The following is a 19,191-nucleotide window of genomic DNA, read 5'->3' as shown; positions in this document are numbered from 1 at the left end:
ATAAAAATCACACTTCCCCTTCATCCACCATAAATACCCATTTTCACATTTAAGCATGAAACCAAGAAATAATTATACCATCTTGTAGAGAAAATAGGATAGAACAATTTCCTATTTCACAATTTAATCCCAAAACTCACCAAATTTGATCAAAAATAGAAGAAAACAAATTGACTCACATTGTCTATGGGTTTCAGCAGCTAGCTGGAGAAGAGAGAAGAGTTTCACGATGGTTCTCCAAAAATATCTCTAATTATTAAGCTTTAAAACTAATTAAATGAATTTTTTATTCCTTTTTGGACCAAATACCAAATTTGCCCTTAATAAATCTTGAAAATTACCAAATGCCATTGTATTATCTTCTATTAAAATATTCCTTGGTCAAAGATGATACAACTTGACTTTGACTTTCGAAATTGACCATGCAATTTTTAAAAATTGCATTTTAGTCACTAAAATTCCATTTGTTTGGTCAAATCTGAAAAATTGCACTGTTCTGAGCCAAATTTCTCTTATCGAAAATATGAAAATAATATTTCCAACCATTTTATAACATCCTTCAAATTTTCGTAAAATTCTGGTTCGTTCCGATTATCTGATTTCAATACCAAAATTTACTGCTTTATAACTTTTATCACAATTCCCGTACCAAAAATATGATCCCACTAAAATCTCTGTTTTAATCCAAACTTTTTATTTACAGACATAAAATATATATAACTTTTAAAAATTACAAATTTTGGGTCCTAAACTTTTCAAAGTTTATACTTTAGCTATTATACTTTCAAAACTTATATTTTAGCCACTGATCAAAATTTGGGGTATTACAAAGACCGTCGATATTCATTATTTTTCTTTTATTTTCTTATATCACATATTTACCTTTTTTCTTAGTTTTTTATTTTTTTTAAATTATTATGCTTTTTTGACACATTTTCCTCTTCTTTTTGACACGATTTCAATATTCTTTATTGAATGATTTGGTCGTTATTTTATTTAATTTTCTCAAGGTTAAATTTGATATCGGCTCGACTGATCAATATGACGCTTATTAATTATCATATTGATCTTTCATGTTTTAGATCCTATAATTGAATTTAGATACACATTTCTCGCGACATTCAATTCTGATTTTATCACATAATTAATAAAATAGATCATCCTTCCTCCTCTTATACCCATATAAATGTAAAAACAACACTATTATGTTAAATGTAGTTGCATGGATTAAAAAATTGTAAAAATCATCATAGAAAAAGTTTAAACCGACATAATTAGCTCATTTGTCCTATTAATTATCAAATCACGTTGTTAAAATTTTTAAACTGAAGAAAAATAGATGAAATCATTATGATATAGATTATATATAAGAGATATTTAATATAGTTTATTTTGTCTGTTATAGTGAGTGAAAAACAATAATCTACCATAGATATAAAGATTATAAATTACAAATATCTCCAAATATTCTCATATAAACCAAATATCTGTCAAAGTACTACCTGACTGATTAAAAATTATTCTCACTGCAACTTAAAATTCATAGTAGTAATTTTCTCTTGCATGCCTTCATTCTTACTAATACAATCTCCAAAAACAAATTTCTTTTAACAAATCAAACTATAGCTCCAATAACACTTGTTAGAATTTTAGAAGCGAAAAAGGTAATAACAATAATACTAGATCAAAGTGAAATAGATTAGATATAAGAGATGAGATTTAATTTAGTTCGACTTTATTTATCTCCATAGGCAAGAGATTGAATTTAGCGTGATTCCACATTGTTTATCTCTACAAATAAAAAAAATTAATATAAATATATAGAATACAAATTTATGTATCCAAACACACACATATATATATAAATAAAGTTCTTTCAACATTCATCTAAAATATCTTTGCAACAAGACCCTAAGAGTTTCAAAAGCATTACATTTCTGAAATAATTTTTCCATAATTCTAAAAATTAATATATACTCCATATAGAAAACAAACTTAATTATAAAAAATTATTGTCACCTAAGTATTTTTGTATAATTAAATTTAATTATCCAATAATCTTTAACTATTGAAATCATATTAAAATTTAACTTAGTTACGAATAACATATATGATTAAAATTATAGTAACGTTACAATATAATAACGGGTAAAAAAAATTGAGAAGTTTTACGATCTGCAAGTAATATTATTGACATATAACATAATGCGGGCAGATCTTTCAGCCCAATAAATATCTGCATAAAACTAAATTCAGAAGTGCAAGTTGTGGTGAAAATGAAGAAGGTACAACTCGCCATGTTTTGGGGATCGAAGATCTTGTTGCTTTCAGTCGATGATACTATTTCAAGGCTCACAAACAAGTAACTATATGTAGGCCCGGTACGACTAATTGCCTAAACCACAGTACCACACCATAACCCAGTTTCACCACAGTAGGTTGTGATCTGCTGGCGATCCTTGATTGTGCTTACACATACACTCTTCTACCCTCGTTTCCTTTTCCCGATTGTCTTGGCTTTTAGTCTTATTCTGTTCCTGCAATATGTCTTCTGTTTCAGAAATTGTCTGCTCAAGTCCAGCCCAATTCTTGAAAAAAGATTGTTAGTAGTACACGTTTCAGTGAGCTTGGGACAAGTAGATCCATTTTTCTTTTCTTTTTCAAGAAAAATAAACCATTCAAATTTTATTCGGTTATGAATACTAGATTACCTCGTGTGTTGTTGAAAAATAACCCTATATCATAAATGAATAAAGTGTTCGATAATATGTTCGTGAATTGTTTGTATAACGTTCATTTGTTAAGCTAAATAAATGAATATAAACAATAAATTTTATATTAATTTAATAAATGTACGAACACAAACAAATGTGTTTTCGGTTCGTTTATGTTAAAAAACAAGTTGGTTTATCAATTTGTTCGTTTAAACAAGCTCGTTTATCGGTTCGTTTATAATCCTATTTATATGTTAATTTATCTGATTATCTTTTTTCTTTTATCTTTTTACATTTAAATTTTGGTGAATATAGAGATTAAATTGAATACAAGAAAAATTTTGGAGTTAATACTATGATGCCTAAGAAATTTAAGAACTAATTTTATTTAGTTAGTTATGTTTAATTTAATTTTTGTTTGCTTGTTTGTTTAGTTAACATTTTTAAATGTATAGATGAACATGATAAGTTTGCAAATATTAAATAAATATGTTTTTGAACGTTAAACAAACATATTCATAAACGTTAAACGAACATGTTCATGAACATTAAACAAATATATTCGCAAATGCTAAACGAACTAATATAAACATCTTCAAAAATAAATAAATGAACATGAATATTATATTAAAATTTTAAACGAAAACAAACCAAATATAAACACCTTCAAAAATAAACACACGAACACAAACACAATCTAATTCGTTTCAAACTCGATTCATTTACACCACAATATTACCCTATAATATAAGTGAATAATATATATATATTTTTTGAATTTATTATTAAATATTTATTAATATAATGATAAAATAAAATTATTAATCTTGTTTTTAAATTTTAATATTTTATTTAAACGCCGTATATAAGTAGTAAAAAAATTTATTCTCAATAAATATAGATGCACAGTTTTGAATTATTATATTTTTTACTGGAAGTATTACTTTTAATGAGAGAGCGGTAATTCTAAAGGTTTCTTTCTTTCTTTCTATTTTTTCTAAAAAGAAAAACAAGTAGGTTAAATTCTAATTTGGGCCGTATTATTATATCGTGCGGCATTTGAATGAGATAACTCCCAGACAAATTAGCCTTTCTTAATATAGATCCAAGCCTCAAATTAACTCGTCATGAAGACAAGTCCACTAGTTAAGAATCATCCTTAAATTCATTAGTAGATCTCATAGTAACCTGTCCAGATAGACAAGTCACATATTAATTCTCAAGCCATAATATAATCTCAAGGCCACAAATACTTTTGAAAGAGAGATCCCGCGAGACATAACGGATGTTAGGTTGCAACACCACCCTCAATCAAGAGAGTAATATGGGGTCCATTGACCTCAAACCGTCCCTAAGTATCATCTTAGAGAGACATCGTACCATCTGCTTGGTCCCAATACCCGCACACCTAGGTTCCACATGAACCTAGGAGAAGGTCGCTTACAACATGATAGCTCCGCGTACTAGCTCAGGGTGAAGTAGATGAAAAGGGGGCCTGTCCAGGGTATACAAATTAAAAAATATTATTATTATAAATATTTTTTTATTTTTTATAAGAAAATTTAAAAAAGAATTGTAAAATAAAATAATATTAAAAAAATGTAAATTAAGATAATGAAGGCCATAAAATTATTAAGGTGTCAATTGTAATTATTGAATTTTATATTAATGTTAATAAATAGTTTTATTTCCCAAAATAAACCTAATTAAAATTTTTTATTTTTTATTTTTTTTGAATTAGGGGCTCAATTTTAATTTCGTCCCGAACCCCAAAAATAATAATCAAACCATGATTCTAATTAATAATATGAATAATTATCTGATGTATTAATGGTTCGAGAGTGTCAAATATTACTTAACATGTACATCAAATAAATTATACAGTTGTCTCTCTTCTGTTTAAAGAGACAATCCAATCTATCCCTGTGAGCATTTATCCTCTGGGTTGGCTGGCTCACCTCCTCGTCCTTTTGATCCGGTGCTTCCGTATTTACGTTATCGTTTTCCTTTTTACACAAGAGCACGCTGTCCAAGCGGAACGACAACGTTCTATCAAAACTCCACATGGACTCCCTTTCCCAAAGCCTAAGCCCCTCCAATCAGATTCCAACTCACCCGTTGCATGCAATAGGAGACGAACAGCTAACACGTGGACAATCGTCAAACTTAACCGACTAATGAAACCCCAAAAGCCAAAAGTGGCACTGTTTGTGATACGAAAATGCCAAGGACAAAAACAAAACCACCAAAAAATCCTGATAGGTGTAGCCACGCATGGCGGCCAAAGACACGCGTTGTAACCAGGAAGACTAACAGAGGGCGTTTTTTATTGGTGTAAAAGTGGGGTTCGAGTTTTGAGTGTAGGATCGAATTTCAATGGCTTGATTGTTAAATATAAATTAAATTTTGCTTTGCTGTTGCGTTGTTCGTATGTAGTAGGCGTAGAGTGTTCGGCTGAAGTATGATTATGTGTTAGCATGCAAGGACCCATTTGGTACTACAAATCCCACATGTCTGTATCTTCTTCTAAGTAACTAAAAGTCTAAAACACGTACCCATCATCCAATGTCCAAGTGTCAATCTCTTCTTCATCTTTGTTTCTATGTTGCCTTGCACTCATTGGCTGGTTTCTGCTCTTTAAAACCACCCCATCTCGAGAGCCAATCAATCTTCGGTTCACAATTTACAATTCCCTTTTTCTTTATCTTCTTCTGTCTTACTGCTGAGATATAATCTGTCCAAAATCTTCCATTTCAACTTTTGGTTGAATTTTGGGTGTGAAGGCTGAAATTAGGAAGAAGGCACTATGATTAAGACGCTGAATCCTTGCTCCTCCACAGCCAAAACAGCTGAAATCATGTCAAGGTATAGGCCTATAGCTCCGAAATCTGATGTGTCTGCCAACAACATGAATGAGAGCTCAGGTATGTCTCAAAAGATCAGGCAATCTGCTTATTTGAGGAATTTGTGGCCTCAGCTGCAAGATAGGCCTACTAGGACTAGAAAGAAAGGCAGAGCCGCTTTATCATCAGCTGCACCACTCAAGAAAGCAAGAACCGATGTCCTAGAGTTTTATTCACCGAGTTTTGTAACATCCCCTGTTCAGAACCTCTCTTTGCAAAGTTTTCCGTCTGGAATTCATCAGATTTCTGTTCCTAACTGTGGAACCGTTGGTGGTAGCATGGACGGTTCTACTACACCGCCAGCAAGTTTGGTAACGCTTCCCCTCCTTCCATGTCCTCCCTCGGTTCCCCTTGTTGGTAACAAAGCGACGGTAATAGATTTGAACAAAGTGGCTAAAATTCCAGAAGAGATGGATCTATTGAAGCAGCTCCAAAGTCCTCCCAAAAGCAGCGTTATAGCACCTAAGCCAGTTCGACTTCAACCAGTCGGCTCCATTATCAGTGTTGGGTGCATCAAAGAGAATACAAGCGTAATGCAAGCACCAAAGATGGCAGAAGAGGTTGAGTTCGAGGCCTTGCCAGCAATAATTTCAGACTCAAACAACAAAGTTAGACTGGTAAATTCTGCTTACAAACAGATGGTGGGTCAACCAGAATGTCCATGGCTCGACTCCATAGTAACATGTGAAGGAAGAGTCCTAGATAACTCATGCAAGAGAATCTGTGGGGAAGTACTGCTACATCTATCTGATTCGAGTTTGCCAGTTAAATCAAACGGATTTTCATGCTGGGTGAAGATTGAGTGGGGAAGTGAAGGCAAGAAGAGCTCAGTCAAAGCTTTCTGTAATGTTACCAGATCAACATGTCAGTTAAAGGACTCTCTCTTCACATGGAGGTTCCATCCATATCCACAAGGAAGCGCATCTCATTTTAGGCGAACTTGCCCTTGAAATTTGAAGTGTATACAGCTGTTTTACTAAAAATACAAGCTAAGCTAGTACCGTATGTACAGTTGAGACATACATATCAAGTATAAAGTGGAGTACTTTTCTGTCGGTATCTTTTGTGTCTCTGTACATATGCCAAGTTTGTACTCCATCGCTTCGACTTCGTTTGTGGATCTGAAAATTATTCCAGCAACCACCGAAAAAAATATGAAAATAATGGCACAGAGCAGATTATCTTGGCATAAAACAAAGCTCGACCACTAATATATTATTTTCCAACCATCATTAAAAAATAATAAATAAAAGTTCGTATACACTTTATCCAACCATAAATCACAAATATGTTTTTTTTTTGTTGTTGTTGTAAATACATGTAATGATAAGCTTCTGCCATATGGAGCTCTCTAATTTGCTATTTCATTTATTTATCATCTTTTTATGCATAAAATAGAACAGCTTCCATAAGAAACCTTTGAATTATGAAATGCTCTCCGTGGGACTCGATCACATGATCTCAAGATTAAAAACCTTGTGCTCTACCAACTGAACTGGATAGTCATTTCATATCATTTTTACATGCATATGCATAATATATCAGAAGCGAAAGTAGAATAATAACGTAGTAACAAGAAGTCTGGAAATTACAATCCTCATAGGTTACTCCAGAGAAATCAAAGTTTTAAAAATTGCTCGTCTGTTCACTCTCTCTTTATTTTTACTTATAGACTGTTATTGAGTATTTATCTCTCTCTCTTTCTATTTTTGTTCCATTAGAAAAGCGAATCTGTTTTTGTTGTTCAAATTGTTTCCATAATTGATCTGTTAAGTTTTTAGCAGTTAATAGTTGAATCTACCAACTGGATATATCATTCTTAATTCATTTTCTCGTAATTAATCCCTAGAGTTTCGTTTGTTCTTTGAACTTTCTTTCTATTCGTATATATCTGTGGATTTTGCTACAATTGACCTCACAAACCCGTGTTTTTGAAGGTTTGGATCTAGATCTGTGGTTTTCTTTGATTCTACTTATTTTTCTTATTATTGGATGTTGTTATAATTGACGAAATCAAAACTAAAGTTGAGTTTTCGGTGTTTTAATTTTATAATTCAGCTTGTGTTTGTTAGATCTAGATGTTGAGTTTTGCTTTGAGTAGGATTTACTGGATCTTTATTTTTCTACTTTGCTTTGAGTAGGATTTACTGGATCTGTATTTTTTCATTGTCATAGACTCCTAGTATTCAATTCAAATTTTTCAAAAAAAAATTGAAATTGACAGTAAACATTAGGACGCATTTTATAAATTAACAATCAATATTATTCTATTTTCTTCCCTTTTAACACTAGGCTTTTAGCAATTAATTTTAATCATTAATATTTACTCCCGCATAATAATAAAAATCAATATTATTATATTTTCTTCCCTTTGACACTAGGCTTTTAGCAATAATAATAACAATAGTATTTTATAAATTAAAATCTTATTTAGCAACCAACTAGGCTGCTTAGTACCCCTCAATTCTCTAGCGTTTTATTGGTGCATCTTCTGTCTTCTTTGGATTCCTTTTTCATAGTTCCTCATAGCTGCGGTTGTAGATGATTACTTGAGGTTATGTCATTCTTTTAGATCCCATAGGGCGTATAGGGGACGGGCTCGACAGAGTGGTGTCAAGGAGACTAGACTTAGAGTTTGTACGTTGAATGTAGGCACATTAAATGCTAGGCTGTTGGAGCTGACCGACGTACTAAGTAATAGGAAAATAGTTTTTGCATGTATTCAAGAGACTAGGTGGAAAGGGGCTCGTGCCAGAGAGTGTAACGGGTACAAGTTGTGGTATTCATGCATAGATAACGCTAGAAATGGGGTGGGTATCTTGGTATCCTCTAGGCTCAAGGAAAATATAGTTGAAGTTTGCAGATACCGTGATAGGATCATGCTGATTAAGGTTATTATAGAAGCGGAAGTGGTGAATGTCCTTTCAGTCTACGCCCCACACGTTGGCCTAGGGGGAAACGTTGCTTATGGGGTTCGTTAGATGATGTACTTAGGAGCATTCCGGAGGACCAAAGAGTTTTCATAGGGGGACACTTCAATGGTTATATAGGTAGTGAAATCAACGGGTATGACGGTGTTTATGGGGGTTTCAGTTTTGGTAGTAGAAATGAGGAGGGGTGTACATTGCTTGAATTTGCTACTGCACACAATTTGATGGTCACTAACTCATTCTTTAACAAGAGAGATGTGAATTTGATTACATTTTATAGCAGGGGACATTGTACCCAAATCGACTACATCCTGGTTCGAAATCGGGATCGATGGGCTTGCATTGGTCATAAGGTGTTCCCTGAAGAGGCATGTGCATCACAACACAGATTGTTGGTTTTGGTGTTCCGCGTACGCCACGGGGGGAGCACTCATAGGAGGGCTAAACTAGATAAACCTAGGATCCTTTGGAATAACTTACATGGAGCGACAGCTGATGACTTTAGGAGTAAGGTTTTGTCTCATACAGGTTTTGGTACTACAAACTCAAATAATGCAAATATGTTATTGTAAAATATGACAAATTCCATCAGAGAGGTGGGCAAAAACACCCTTGGGTTGTCGACAGGGAAGGTCAAGGAACATAAAGAATCATGGTGGTGGAACGATGAAGTCCAAACTACGGTAAAGACAAAGCAAACTTGCTTTAAGGAGTTGCTACAATGCAATGACGATGAAGAAAGATCGAGAGTTAAACAAAGATACAATGAGGCAAAGCGGGAAGCCAAGAAAACAGTGGCTAAAGGAAAGGATAAGGCATACGAGGAAATGTACAAGAGATTAGACACCAAGGAAAGACAAAACGACATCTCCAGGCTTGCAAAATCCAGGGAGAATAGGAAAAAGGATCTAGGTAGCATTAGGTTTATTAAGGACAACAATGGTGTTCTTTTAGTGAAATATCATGATATTAAGAGGGTTTGGGTAGTTATTTCTTTGGCTTATTTAATAACGGTGCCTCTCCATGTAGAGATAGTAATGTTGACGGGTCAGCCACCCATCATACTACGGCCAATGACTACCATACTAGTAGGATCGGAATTGAGGAAGTCAAAATGGCCCTCAGAAAGATGGGGAGGGACAAAGTTTTCGGTCCATATCAAATTTCAATCACTGTTTGGTTGACCCTAGGAGAAGAGGGAGTTAAGTGGTTGACCAATAACTTTAATATTATTTTAGAGACTGCTAAGATGCCAGAGGAGTGGAGAAAGTCTACGGTGATTCCAATCTATAAGAATAAAGGAGATCCCCAACGTTGTGGTAACTACAGAGGTATTAAACTACTCAGTCATACCATGAAGCTATGGGAAAGAGTGATAGAGAGTAGGTTGAGACAAATTACTAGGGTTTCGGAAAACCAATTTGGCTTTATGCCAGACAGGTCTACTACGGAGGTGATTCATCTACTTCGACGGCTTATGGAGAAATATAGGGGGAAAATAGAGATCTTCACATGGCGTTCATTGACCTTGAGAAGGCGTATGATAGCGTACCCCGCGATATGATCTGGAAGACCTTGGAAACGAGACGGGTCCCAACTGCTTATATCCGAGCGATTCGCGATATGTACTGTAGATCAACTACATACGTCAGGACTATAGTTGGCGACACCGAGGCATTCCCGGTGGAAATCGGACTCCACCAGGGGTCGGCTCTTAGCCCTTACATCTTCGCATTGATTATGGACGACATCTATTGGGCGACACCAGACGGTGTTCCATGGTGTATGCTTTTCGCTGACGACATTGTCCTAGTTGCTGAAACAAAAAATGAGCTGAATAGTAGACTGGATACCTGAAAGACTACTTAGGAAGAAAAAGGTCTAAGGATCAATATTGAAAAGACAGAGTATTTATGTTCAAACTACAATGGGAACCAAAACGATGAAGATGTAGAAGTATGCATAGAATGACACGTTCTCCCTTCAAATGATTGTTTCAAGTACCTAGGGTCTATGATACATAAAGATGGAGGTGTGGATTATGATGTTTCACACCGTATAAAGGCGGGATGACTAAAGTGGATGGCTGCTACTGGAGTCTTGTGTGACAAGAATGTGCCTCTAAAACTTAAGGGAAAATTTTATAGAATGAAAATAAGAGCAGCGCTGTTGTATGGATCAGAATGTTAGGCAATCAAGAATGATCACGTAAGGAGGATGGAGGTCGCAGAAATGAGAATGCTTCGATGGACATATGGTAGGAATCTGTGGGACATGACACCAAACTCTGTAATCAGGATGTCTTGGGGGTGGTGCTTGTATCCGAAAAATTGAGGGAAGGAGGGAAGACTACGGTGGTTTGGGCATGTCCTTAGGCGATAACCGTCGGATGCGGTCAGGAGGGTAGAGTCGATTACAGTCGACGGTTCCAGAAAGAGAGGACGACCAAGGAGGAAGTGAGAAGACTGCTTGAGATCTGATTTGAAGGAATTAGCCCTTACTGAGGACATGACCTCTGATAGGAGAGTATGGAGACTTAAGACCAGGGTAGCCGAGTAGTGTGGGTCACAGCCATAGGGTGTAGCTTCTCTGTCCTCTTTTTAATTGCCTTTGTAGTAATTTCCATTGACCTCTACTTTTTATACGTTTATGTCATTGAAGTTTATGAAGGCCTAGAACTAGGGTAGTGGATTAGTGTTGCCTTAGTCTAGGTTTTAACCCATTTGACTTTATTCCTTCTCGTAGATTGATACCGATGACTTCTGTGTATCCTTCTCTGCATATGAAGACTATTCAACTATGTATTTATTTATTTATACATGCATTGTATTTTATCTTTATTTTTAATTTTCTGACTGTCGGAAGTCTTACACAGAAGCTGCTCTTAACCTGGCGTTGGGGGCAGCCTACTACCCTATCTCCTCCTTACCCCATTGCATATGGGAATAGGGTTTTATTATTGTTGTTGTTTGTAAACATGTGTAAATATTCTGGTTTTCTTTTCTATACTGTGGAAAGCTAAGGCGTTGCAATTCAAAACAGAAGTCTTTAAAATCAACACCGACACCACAACAAAGTTTAATTTGTTAGTAACAAAGATAAATGAGTAAATCAAAGAAAATAGAGAAACAAACCTTTAGAAGAGGGGTATGTCGCTTCTTGACATGCAGAAATACAAGTGTCAAACCAGTGTGAAATCAAGTGTTTTAGGGGAATATAGATAGAAATCGATACTTTAGGATTGGAACACAGAAATTGAGAATAGGTCGTCACATGCAAGTACGAAATCATAAGTTTAGAATCCACTCTCATGAGCAATTTCTGGATTGCCGACTATAATCAACTGCTATCTATGTTATGTATGCAGAACAAGTTTGGAATCCACTCTCATGAGCAATTTCTGGATTGTCGACTGTAACCAACTGCTATCTATGTAATGTATGCAGAACAACGAGAAAAAACATGCACACCCATATTTCTCAGCAAATGCTTTTGCATCTTCTTCACTATCAAATTCAAGTCCGGCCTCACCGACGTTGGCATACGGATCTCCTGTTGATGTCCATCCCATTAACGGATTTTCCCACTTAAACAAAATGTCAACGGAAGTAAATATGAAGTAATGCCAATGTTTCTATTCCCCGTAATATCATATTATCATTCATGAAATGAAAGAAGAACTTTCATAATAGTAATAATTTAGAAGTGGCAGAAATTAAGTACCCATAATAACGAGGAAACAAAATTACAGAAGGAGGTGAATGTTAAAGCCATTTGTTAATATTTGCAAGACTTTGATTTTCAATAGATATATTAGAAAGGGAAACAAGATTTACTTATGTGTTGATAGAAAATTGATCTTCCATTTCCCAAGTTTCCCTGAGCCCTGCTGCGTTGCAGTTCGAGCAGGCGAGTAAATTATAACCTGATATGCTTAAAGCGGAATATCACACGTTAATAAATGAGGCAGGGAATCCTAAATTACGCTATAAAGACGCATGCATTCCACACGGTTTGCTTATAAAAAAAAAATCAAAAAAAGAAAACCCCCTCGACTCTTCCTTTGTTTGGATATAGACTATCAGAGGGTTCATAAAGTCGTTGAAATGATTAATTAACCAGAAGTTTCGCGCTTTCTGCTATGGGTTCGGATTATTGGGCTACTATTTTTGTTGAATGGAGTTCGTTGGTATTTTGGGCTTAATCCCATTATGCGCTTTATCGAATAATAAAACCCCAAAAAGAGCATTGTTGGTTTGATATCAAGAAAAAAGATATAAAAACAGGTGTTTTTTATTTTATTTTATAAATTGGAGTGTAGACTGATTCCAAGCATACCGGCCGAACATTCTTAGTTTTTTCTCTTGCAAATTTGTCTCTTTTGTATCAGCTCATGCCATTTGTTATTGGTATGTATCGAGATGGAGTCTTCGTGATTTACCCTTTTATCGTCCTGTTTTGCCAACACCAGTACTTTGTTCTCGTCATTGGTTTGTTGGAGTTTAAGAAAGCTTGCAAGTATTTTCAACCTCGCAATTTGCTCTCTGCTCTTCTTTGTCTCTGCATCATTATCAATGACAGCCAACGAAGTGGATTCAACGCTTCTCAAGCTAGAATCGGCGCGCTCCGATCTAAGAACACTCCTACAATCATCAGCTCAAATGGGAAAAGACCTGGAAGAGATGGAGAAGAAGTTTGACTATGTAGATGAAAGTCTCTCAACAGCTGCAAAAAGAGTACCGCCTTTGCACTCCCTGGATATGGCTGCTAAGGCTCTTGAGACCAGAATTAATAGAGCGGTCACTCCGGCTCTTGATCTCCTCCATAGTTTCAAGCTCTCTGAATCTTTTCAGCACAAGCTCATTGAACTCTCCGACAAACTACCTATTGAGAAAAACCCAAGGAAGAGGCTTAAAAAGCTGCTTAAATACGTCCAATGTGTTGATCAGCTTAATGAAGCTATTAACTTAATCAGTCGAGACGGAGAGACGGTGATTCAAAAGCTTCAAGAGGTGGTGGTATTCTTGAGCAGAACAAAAGCCGCTGACCGATATCGAACAGAAAGATTGAAGGAGACTTTAATCACACTTAGAGCTCTATACGAATCTGAGGTTGATGCTATGAAGTTTGATGGGTTGCTTGATTAGGCTTTACTAAATCTGCAGGATGAATTCGAGATTATGTTACAGAAAATGAAACATCAAAACATAGGGGAGCAACAAGCAGATGAAGAAGCTGATCGACCAGTTCCAGTGGTTTCTGACCTTGGCACAGAAATGCAGGTCCAGTTCCTTGAGCGAATTGCAGAAACTCTCGCTGCCAATGATTGTTTGGATATATGTATTGATATCTTCGTTAAGGTAAGCAAAATATCTTGCTTTTTAGATTTAAGTTCTTTTTTTGGTTATTTTCCCAGACTAGAACTACAAACTAATAATAGTTTGTAAACGAAATGCCAAAACTATAAAAGGTACAAACAATATTAAGTGATTCAAAGAGAGAAGTAGAAGCTGATATTTTACGAGGTTTAACAGATTGCTAGAAGCAAGAAACGTGATGAGGTCATTGTATAATTCAACTTCGAGGAACTGAAGACTTGTTTCCTAATATGAATTTAGACTAGTATGATCTAGAGTCTAGACAGATAGTTCAAACAAGTAGATTTGTTTATTCATTTTAGATCCTTCAATTTGTCATACTTTTGGTTGATTAACAGGTGAGATACAGAAGAGCAGCCAAAGCGCTGATGCGATTAAGCCCTGATTACTTAAGAACATACACTCCAGAAGAAATTGATGAAATGGAGTGGGAGAGCCTGGAGACAGCAACTTCTCTTTGGATCCAGCATTTCGAGCTAGCAGTCAAAACAGTCTTTGTATCAGAGAAGAAACTGTCCAAACAAGTTTTGGGAGGACATCCCGAAGTGCTTATTTGGCTAGTGTTTCGTCAAGATTGCAGATAAAATCGTGGCAGTATTTTTCCGCTTTGGAGAAGGTGTTGCAAGGAGTAACAGGGAGCCCCAGAAACTGTTCAAGCTCTTGGAAATGTTCAACTCCTTAGAAAAGATGAAACTCGAATTTTCGGAGATTTTTTAAGGTGAATCAGGAGCTGATATTTGCCTACGTTTTAGGGAACTCGAAAAGCTACTCGTGCATGCTTCAAGCAAAGTATTTTGGTAGTTTGGCCTCCAAATCGAAGGCACTTCCGATGGTTTTGCACCACCACAAGATGGTTCAATACCGAAACTTGTGAGATGCTGTCAATTACCTTAAGTACCTTGCCACAGAGACATATAGTGCACCCATGGCTAAAGTTCTACAAACAGAGCAAATCTGGAAAGCTGGTATCTTATTGAAGCCCGAAACAGATGGGAATTTACTCAAACATGCCATCTCTAACATCATGGAAGCTCTTCAGCGACACGTCAAGTTAAAGAGTTCGAGTTACAAAGACACAATCTTGCCCCACATATTCGTGATGAACACGTATTGGTACATTTACATGAGAAGCCGGAATACAGAATTCGGGAAGCTTTTAGGAGAGCAATACATTAAACAGAAATACAAGAGCGCAGCAGAGGAGTCAGCGTATATGTATCAATGGCAATCATGGGGAACATTAGTAAGGTTGTTGGAGAAGGAAGAATCGGAGGAGCGAGACAGCAAAGCTACAGCAGCTTTTGTGAGAGGTAAACTGGAAGCATTTTTCAAATGCTTTGATGAGATCTCACAAAGGCATGCAGGGGGTTATAGCATTCCTGACGCTGATTTAAGGGCACAATTAAGAGGAGCGACAGTGAAATTGGTGGTTCCTGTTTATAGTGAATTCTTGAATACACACTCAACGTTGTTGCCAGGAAAATTTTATGTTAGTCCTGAATCGTTGCAAGGATTGGTGGATCATGTTTTCAATGGAACTGATCGGAGCGGCAACGGGAGGCTGAAGCGATGAGATCCCAAGGACAGTGTGCCTGGGAGAAACTCGGCTTCCATGGAGGGAGAGCTTAAGAATTTTAGACGATCTTGATGCAAGTCCATCGATGTATGGTTTTATTTTTTTCCATCAAACTGTTACATGAAAATTAATATTGCTTCTTTTTTTCATAGCACAGATGTGTAATTCAGTAATGCAGTGCAATGCGATTCATTTACTGGAATATCTTGAAATGATTATTAAACAAAACATGAAATTGAAAAAAGAAAACTTCACTGGTTCAAAAAAGAAAAGAAAAAGAAGACAACTTCGGACTTTCCTAATAAGTGCTGCCTGAGAGGCCCAAAATTCTCGAAGCCCAACCCAAAAGGTAATAATATTGCACTGCACGGAAATATTTCCAAGTTCCAACCGAACTACGCATTTCAGCATTTGTTTGTGGCAATGTTTTATTTCCTTGCCTTAATTGCAGACAAAACAACAGTTTAGTGGGTAGCTTTTATTGGAATCATCCCCTTATCTCTAAGAATCTACTCAAATCAAACTCATCGTTGCCAAACTTTCGCATTATTTCCAGACAATACAAGGTTTGTTTGTCCCTGAACTATTATTGGCTGATCCCAAAGGCCCAAACGAGTCTTCATTTTCCTTCTCTGACTTCCCTGAAGACGTCCAGCTTTGCATCCTCTCCTTCCTTTCCCTGTCCGAGATCGCGAATTTCGCTTGCACCTCAAAACGCTTCCTTTCTCTATGTCGAAACGACACCAAGATTTGGTTCACCCTTTGCCAACGCTGGTGGGGCTCCTTGACCCAGATCAATAGATGGGGTGGCGGTAAAATCACCTACAAGCTCCTTTACAAGACCCTAACCCAGTGGGAGAATCTCATCGGGTTCTGGCGCCATTGCGGTCGAGCCGGCCTCTCAGGTCAATGTCCTCGGTTGATCGTTTTCGAGTGGGGACCATCGTTTGTTTCCGGTTCTAGGGTTTGTCCTTACAAAAACGGCACCTACCATGTTACCAAAGCACCGTTCTTGTGGATGGGGATATCCTCAGATGGGCAAATCGTTTACTTTCTCGATCTAGAAGGCCAAGCTGAAAAACCGTCCGGGGATTTCGATAGGTGGTTGGAATTTGTCTGCTTGGACCAAAATTTGGTTCCAGCCAATGTTAATTTCATGGGTAAGGATCACTTTATAGTTGAAGAAAATTCGAACTTTTGGAATAGTTGTAAAAGTAAAGATGTGTTGACAAGGAGTTCGAGTTCAAAGAATTTGATAGAAGATAGTGATGAAGTTATTGAGAGTGGAAGTGCCGGGAGCTTACCTGACCGTTTGGTATCGGAAATGTATACGTATTTTTCAAATAGAACGAGCCCCGTTGGGGATAGAGCGTGCAGGAGGCAGAGGAAGAAGGAGAAGGAAAGGCAAGGGATGAGGAAATGGGAGCCTGAGCATTTCCTTAAAGTTGTTGATTGCTCGCCTACTCCAGATAAGTCGTTGCAGGGTCTTTGGAAGGTGTTGTGAAAACTCCTCGTTTTCCAAATTGTGTTTTATGTCTGAGGTTAACAACTTCTGTTTGTAAATATATTGTTGTCCACTAATAAAGTAGCTTTCTTTGGAGTTATTGACTAGGTAAGATTAGTAGCAAAATGGGAATGCTTGTAATGCCTGCCTTCTAAGGGTTTTTTTTTTTGTGATAGAGCGTGCAGGAGGCCTTAGACTTTTGATAGCATTTCATTTAATTCTAGTTTTAAGTTCATGCTGTCATGTTAGTACTGATTGATCCTTGTTTTTTCCGACTCTCTTTCTGTGTTTGATAAGCATCATTTTTGTGGGATATCATCTGATTCGGTTTACAATTGCACTTGGTTAATATGATTTACAAATGCATTTGACTGAAGTGTTTGATAAATGTTTCCCATCATGTCAATGATGAATGGATAGGTTCTTTATTTCAGCTCAGATTTGACTCTTCCAGTTTATAATTGCAGGGAATTTCTGGTGGCAGGAACTTGAATTTTTATCTGGTTAAATATGATGAAATTGGGGGCATAATATGCCAAAGGATTGGGGACTTCTCATCCTCCTACACTCTAGTGCTCTGGACATCAGAACTTACGTTGATGGAGTCACCATTTTCTGCAGCAGAAGAAAATATCTATGTGGATCGCATACATCTTCAGCCATTTGCATCTGAAGATCAAGTTCATAGTCTGCCTACCATGACAGACATCGAGATGGCTTCCCACATTCTGCATATCAAGTCAAGTTGCAACTTAATACTTCCATCCTTGGTAGGGTCTGCTGGCCTTCAGCATAGAGAAGGAAGGATTTGGCAATACATAAATGGGACATTCGGGTTTGGGTTTCTTCATGATCATTTTATTACAGACCTGAAACATGTCATCGAAGATGGCCTTCTCCTTGATTCAGTGAATTTGTTGCATTGATTTTTTTTTCATATACATTTTGATTTCTAACTTGATGTCGTATATGCTATAAAAGACTAAAACCAATCACTTCAGTAAGTTTGTATAATTATTTAATATATTCATTGAAATTTTTGTATATAACTTTATTTTATTGTTATATATTTTTAATCATTTATTTAAATATTATTAAAAATATAGATAGATAGATTAAAATTACTTGTGAAAAAGATAACATCACTAAATTATTAAATGATAATCATTATATAATTATCTAATCACTTAAGTTTTCCTTTAAGACTGGCAAATTAGATGTTAAAAAGAAGCTAAAAGGATATGTTTGGAAACCTATCATGTAATTAGATTCAGGCCCGGCCCTGAGGGTAGGCGAGGGGGGCGACCGCTTAGGGCCCAAGTTTGAGGGTAGGCGAGGGGGGCGACCGCTTAGGGCCCAGGTTTGAAGGAGGCATGTTCTTCAAAATATTTATAAGTTTAATAATTAAAAAATATTTTTACATAATTTAACTATAAACACCATTTTTTTATTTCAAACCCCACCCCATGCTTCTTACACATATTTTTTTATTCAAAACCCATCTTTTGCCCATGTCTTTCCCAAGCACTATAATTGAGCATATTAAGATCTCACCCATGCTCCACTATACACTAGGGGCCCAAGTTGTTTTTTTAGGGGCCCTTATCTTTTATTTTACCTAGGGCCCTTAAAATATCAAGATCGATCCAATCACATTTTTTGAGTATGTATTTGAACAATCATAGTAATTTACGAATTTTATAATTTTATTGATTTGAGTATAATTAAAGGTTTCCAATTACATTTTTTAATTATCAAGGGAATAACTAAAAATTAGTGTAATAGTCAACAATATTTAGATTAGGTAGTTAAAATTACTAACATATTAAATATTAAAAAAACCTAAAATGATATGTTTGGACACCTATCATGTAATTAGATTTATATATAATTGACATGCATTTGAACATTGGGCGCCAGCGACCAAATCAGAAGTATTGGTTGTTTAAATTGCAACAAACTTGAATGTAAAACAAACTTGTCCTTGTGGCCTATTCTGGTGAATGAGGTAAAGCGTACATCTTGAGTCTTCATCAAAAGATAGAGGGAGCAAAGATAGCTAAGCTTTAAACTTAATAATACAAAATGTACAGTATCATTGCCAAGTATAATACGGTTGATCATCGGTTTTGCAGCAGACCCAAAGCTCAATAATACATGCTTTTTTGTTTAATTTTGGCATATAA

General features: G+C 36.0%; 2 protein-coding genes and 1 pseudogene across 2 annotated transcripts; all 3 read left to right on the top strand.

Annotated features, from left to right (window-relative positions):
* The first annotated feature begins 5,286 nt into the window (after window positions 1-5,286).
* LOC120156753 lies at window positions 5,287-6,738 on the top strand. Its single transcript, XM_039168013.1, has one exon. The coding sequence runs from the start codon at window positions 5,521-5,523 to the stop codon at window positions 6,565-6,567; it is 1,047 nt and encodes a 348-aa protein (XP_039023944.1). The 5' UTR covers window positions 5,287-5,520; the 3' UTR covers window positions 6,568-6,738.
* A 6,383-nt stretch (window positions 6,739-13,121) lies between these two features.
* Window positions 13,122-15,573, top strand: LOC120156784 (annotated as a pseudogene).
* An 85-nt stretch (window positions 15,574-15,658) lies between these two features.
* LOC120156783 (F-box protein At3g12350-like) lies at window positions 15,659-17,986 on the top strand. The gene is made up of 3 exons (XM_039168040.1): window positions 15,659-15,758; window positions 16,008-16,996; window positions 17,473-17,986. The coding sequence occupies exons 1-3, from the start codon at window positions 15,659-15,661 to the stop codon at window positions 17,929-17,931; spliced, it is 1,548 nt and encodes a 515-aa protein (XP_039023971.1). The 3' UTR covers window positions 17,932-17,986.
* Window positions 17,987-19,191: the final 1,205 nt, after the last annotated feature.

The sequence above is a fragment of the Hibiscus syriacus genome, unplaced genomic scaffold, assembly GCF_006381635.1.
Source record: "Hibiscus syriacus cultivar Baekdansim isolate YM2019G1 unplaced genomic scaffold, ASM638163v2 tig00111237_pilon, whole genome shotgun sequence".
Taxonomy (NCBI): Eukaryota; Viridiplantae; Streptophyta; class Magnoliopsida; order Malvales; family Malvaceae; genus Hibiscus; species Hibiscus syriacus.
This window is presented reverse-complemented; position numbering and strand designations above follow the sequence as displayed.

Excerpts from the sequence above, each read along its gene's own strand:
- LOC120156783 (XM_039168040.1), top strand. The coding sequence starts at position 15,659 with ATGTGTAATTCAGTAATGCAGTGCAATGCGATTCATTTACTGGAATAT. Across the intron at positions 15,759-16,007 it reads GAAAAAAGAAAACTTCACTG|AATCTACTCAAATCAAACTC; the intron begins GTTCAAAAAAGA and ends CTTATCTCTAAG. Across the intron at positions 16,997-17,472 it reads CGTTGCAGGGTCTTTGGAAG|GGAATTTCTGGTGGCAGGAA; the intron begins GTGTTGTGAAAA and ends TTATAATTGCAG.
- LOC120156753 (XM_039168013.1), top strand. The coding sequence starts at position 5,521 with ATGATTAAGACGCTGAATCCTTGCTCCTCCACAGCCAAAACAGCTGAA.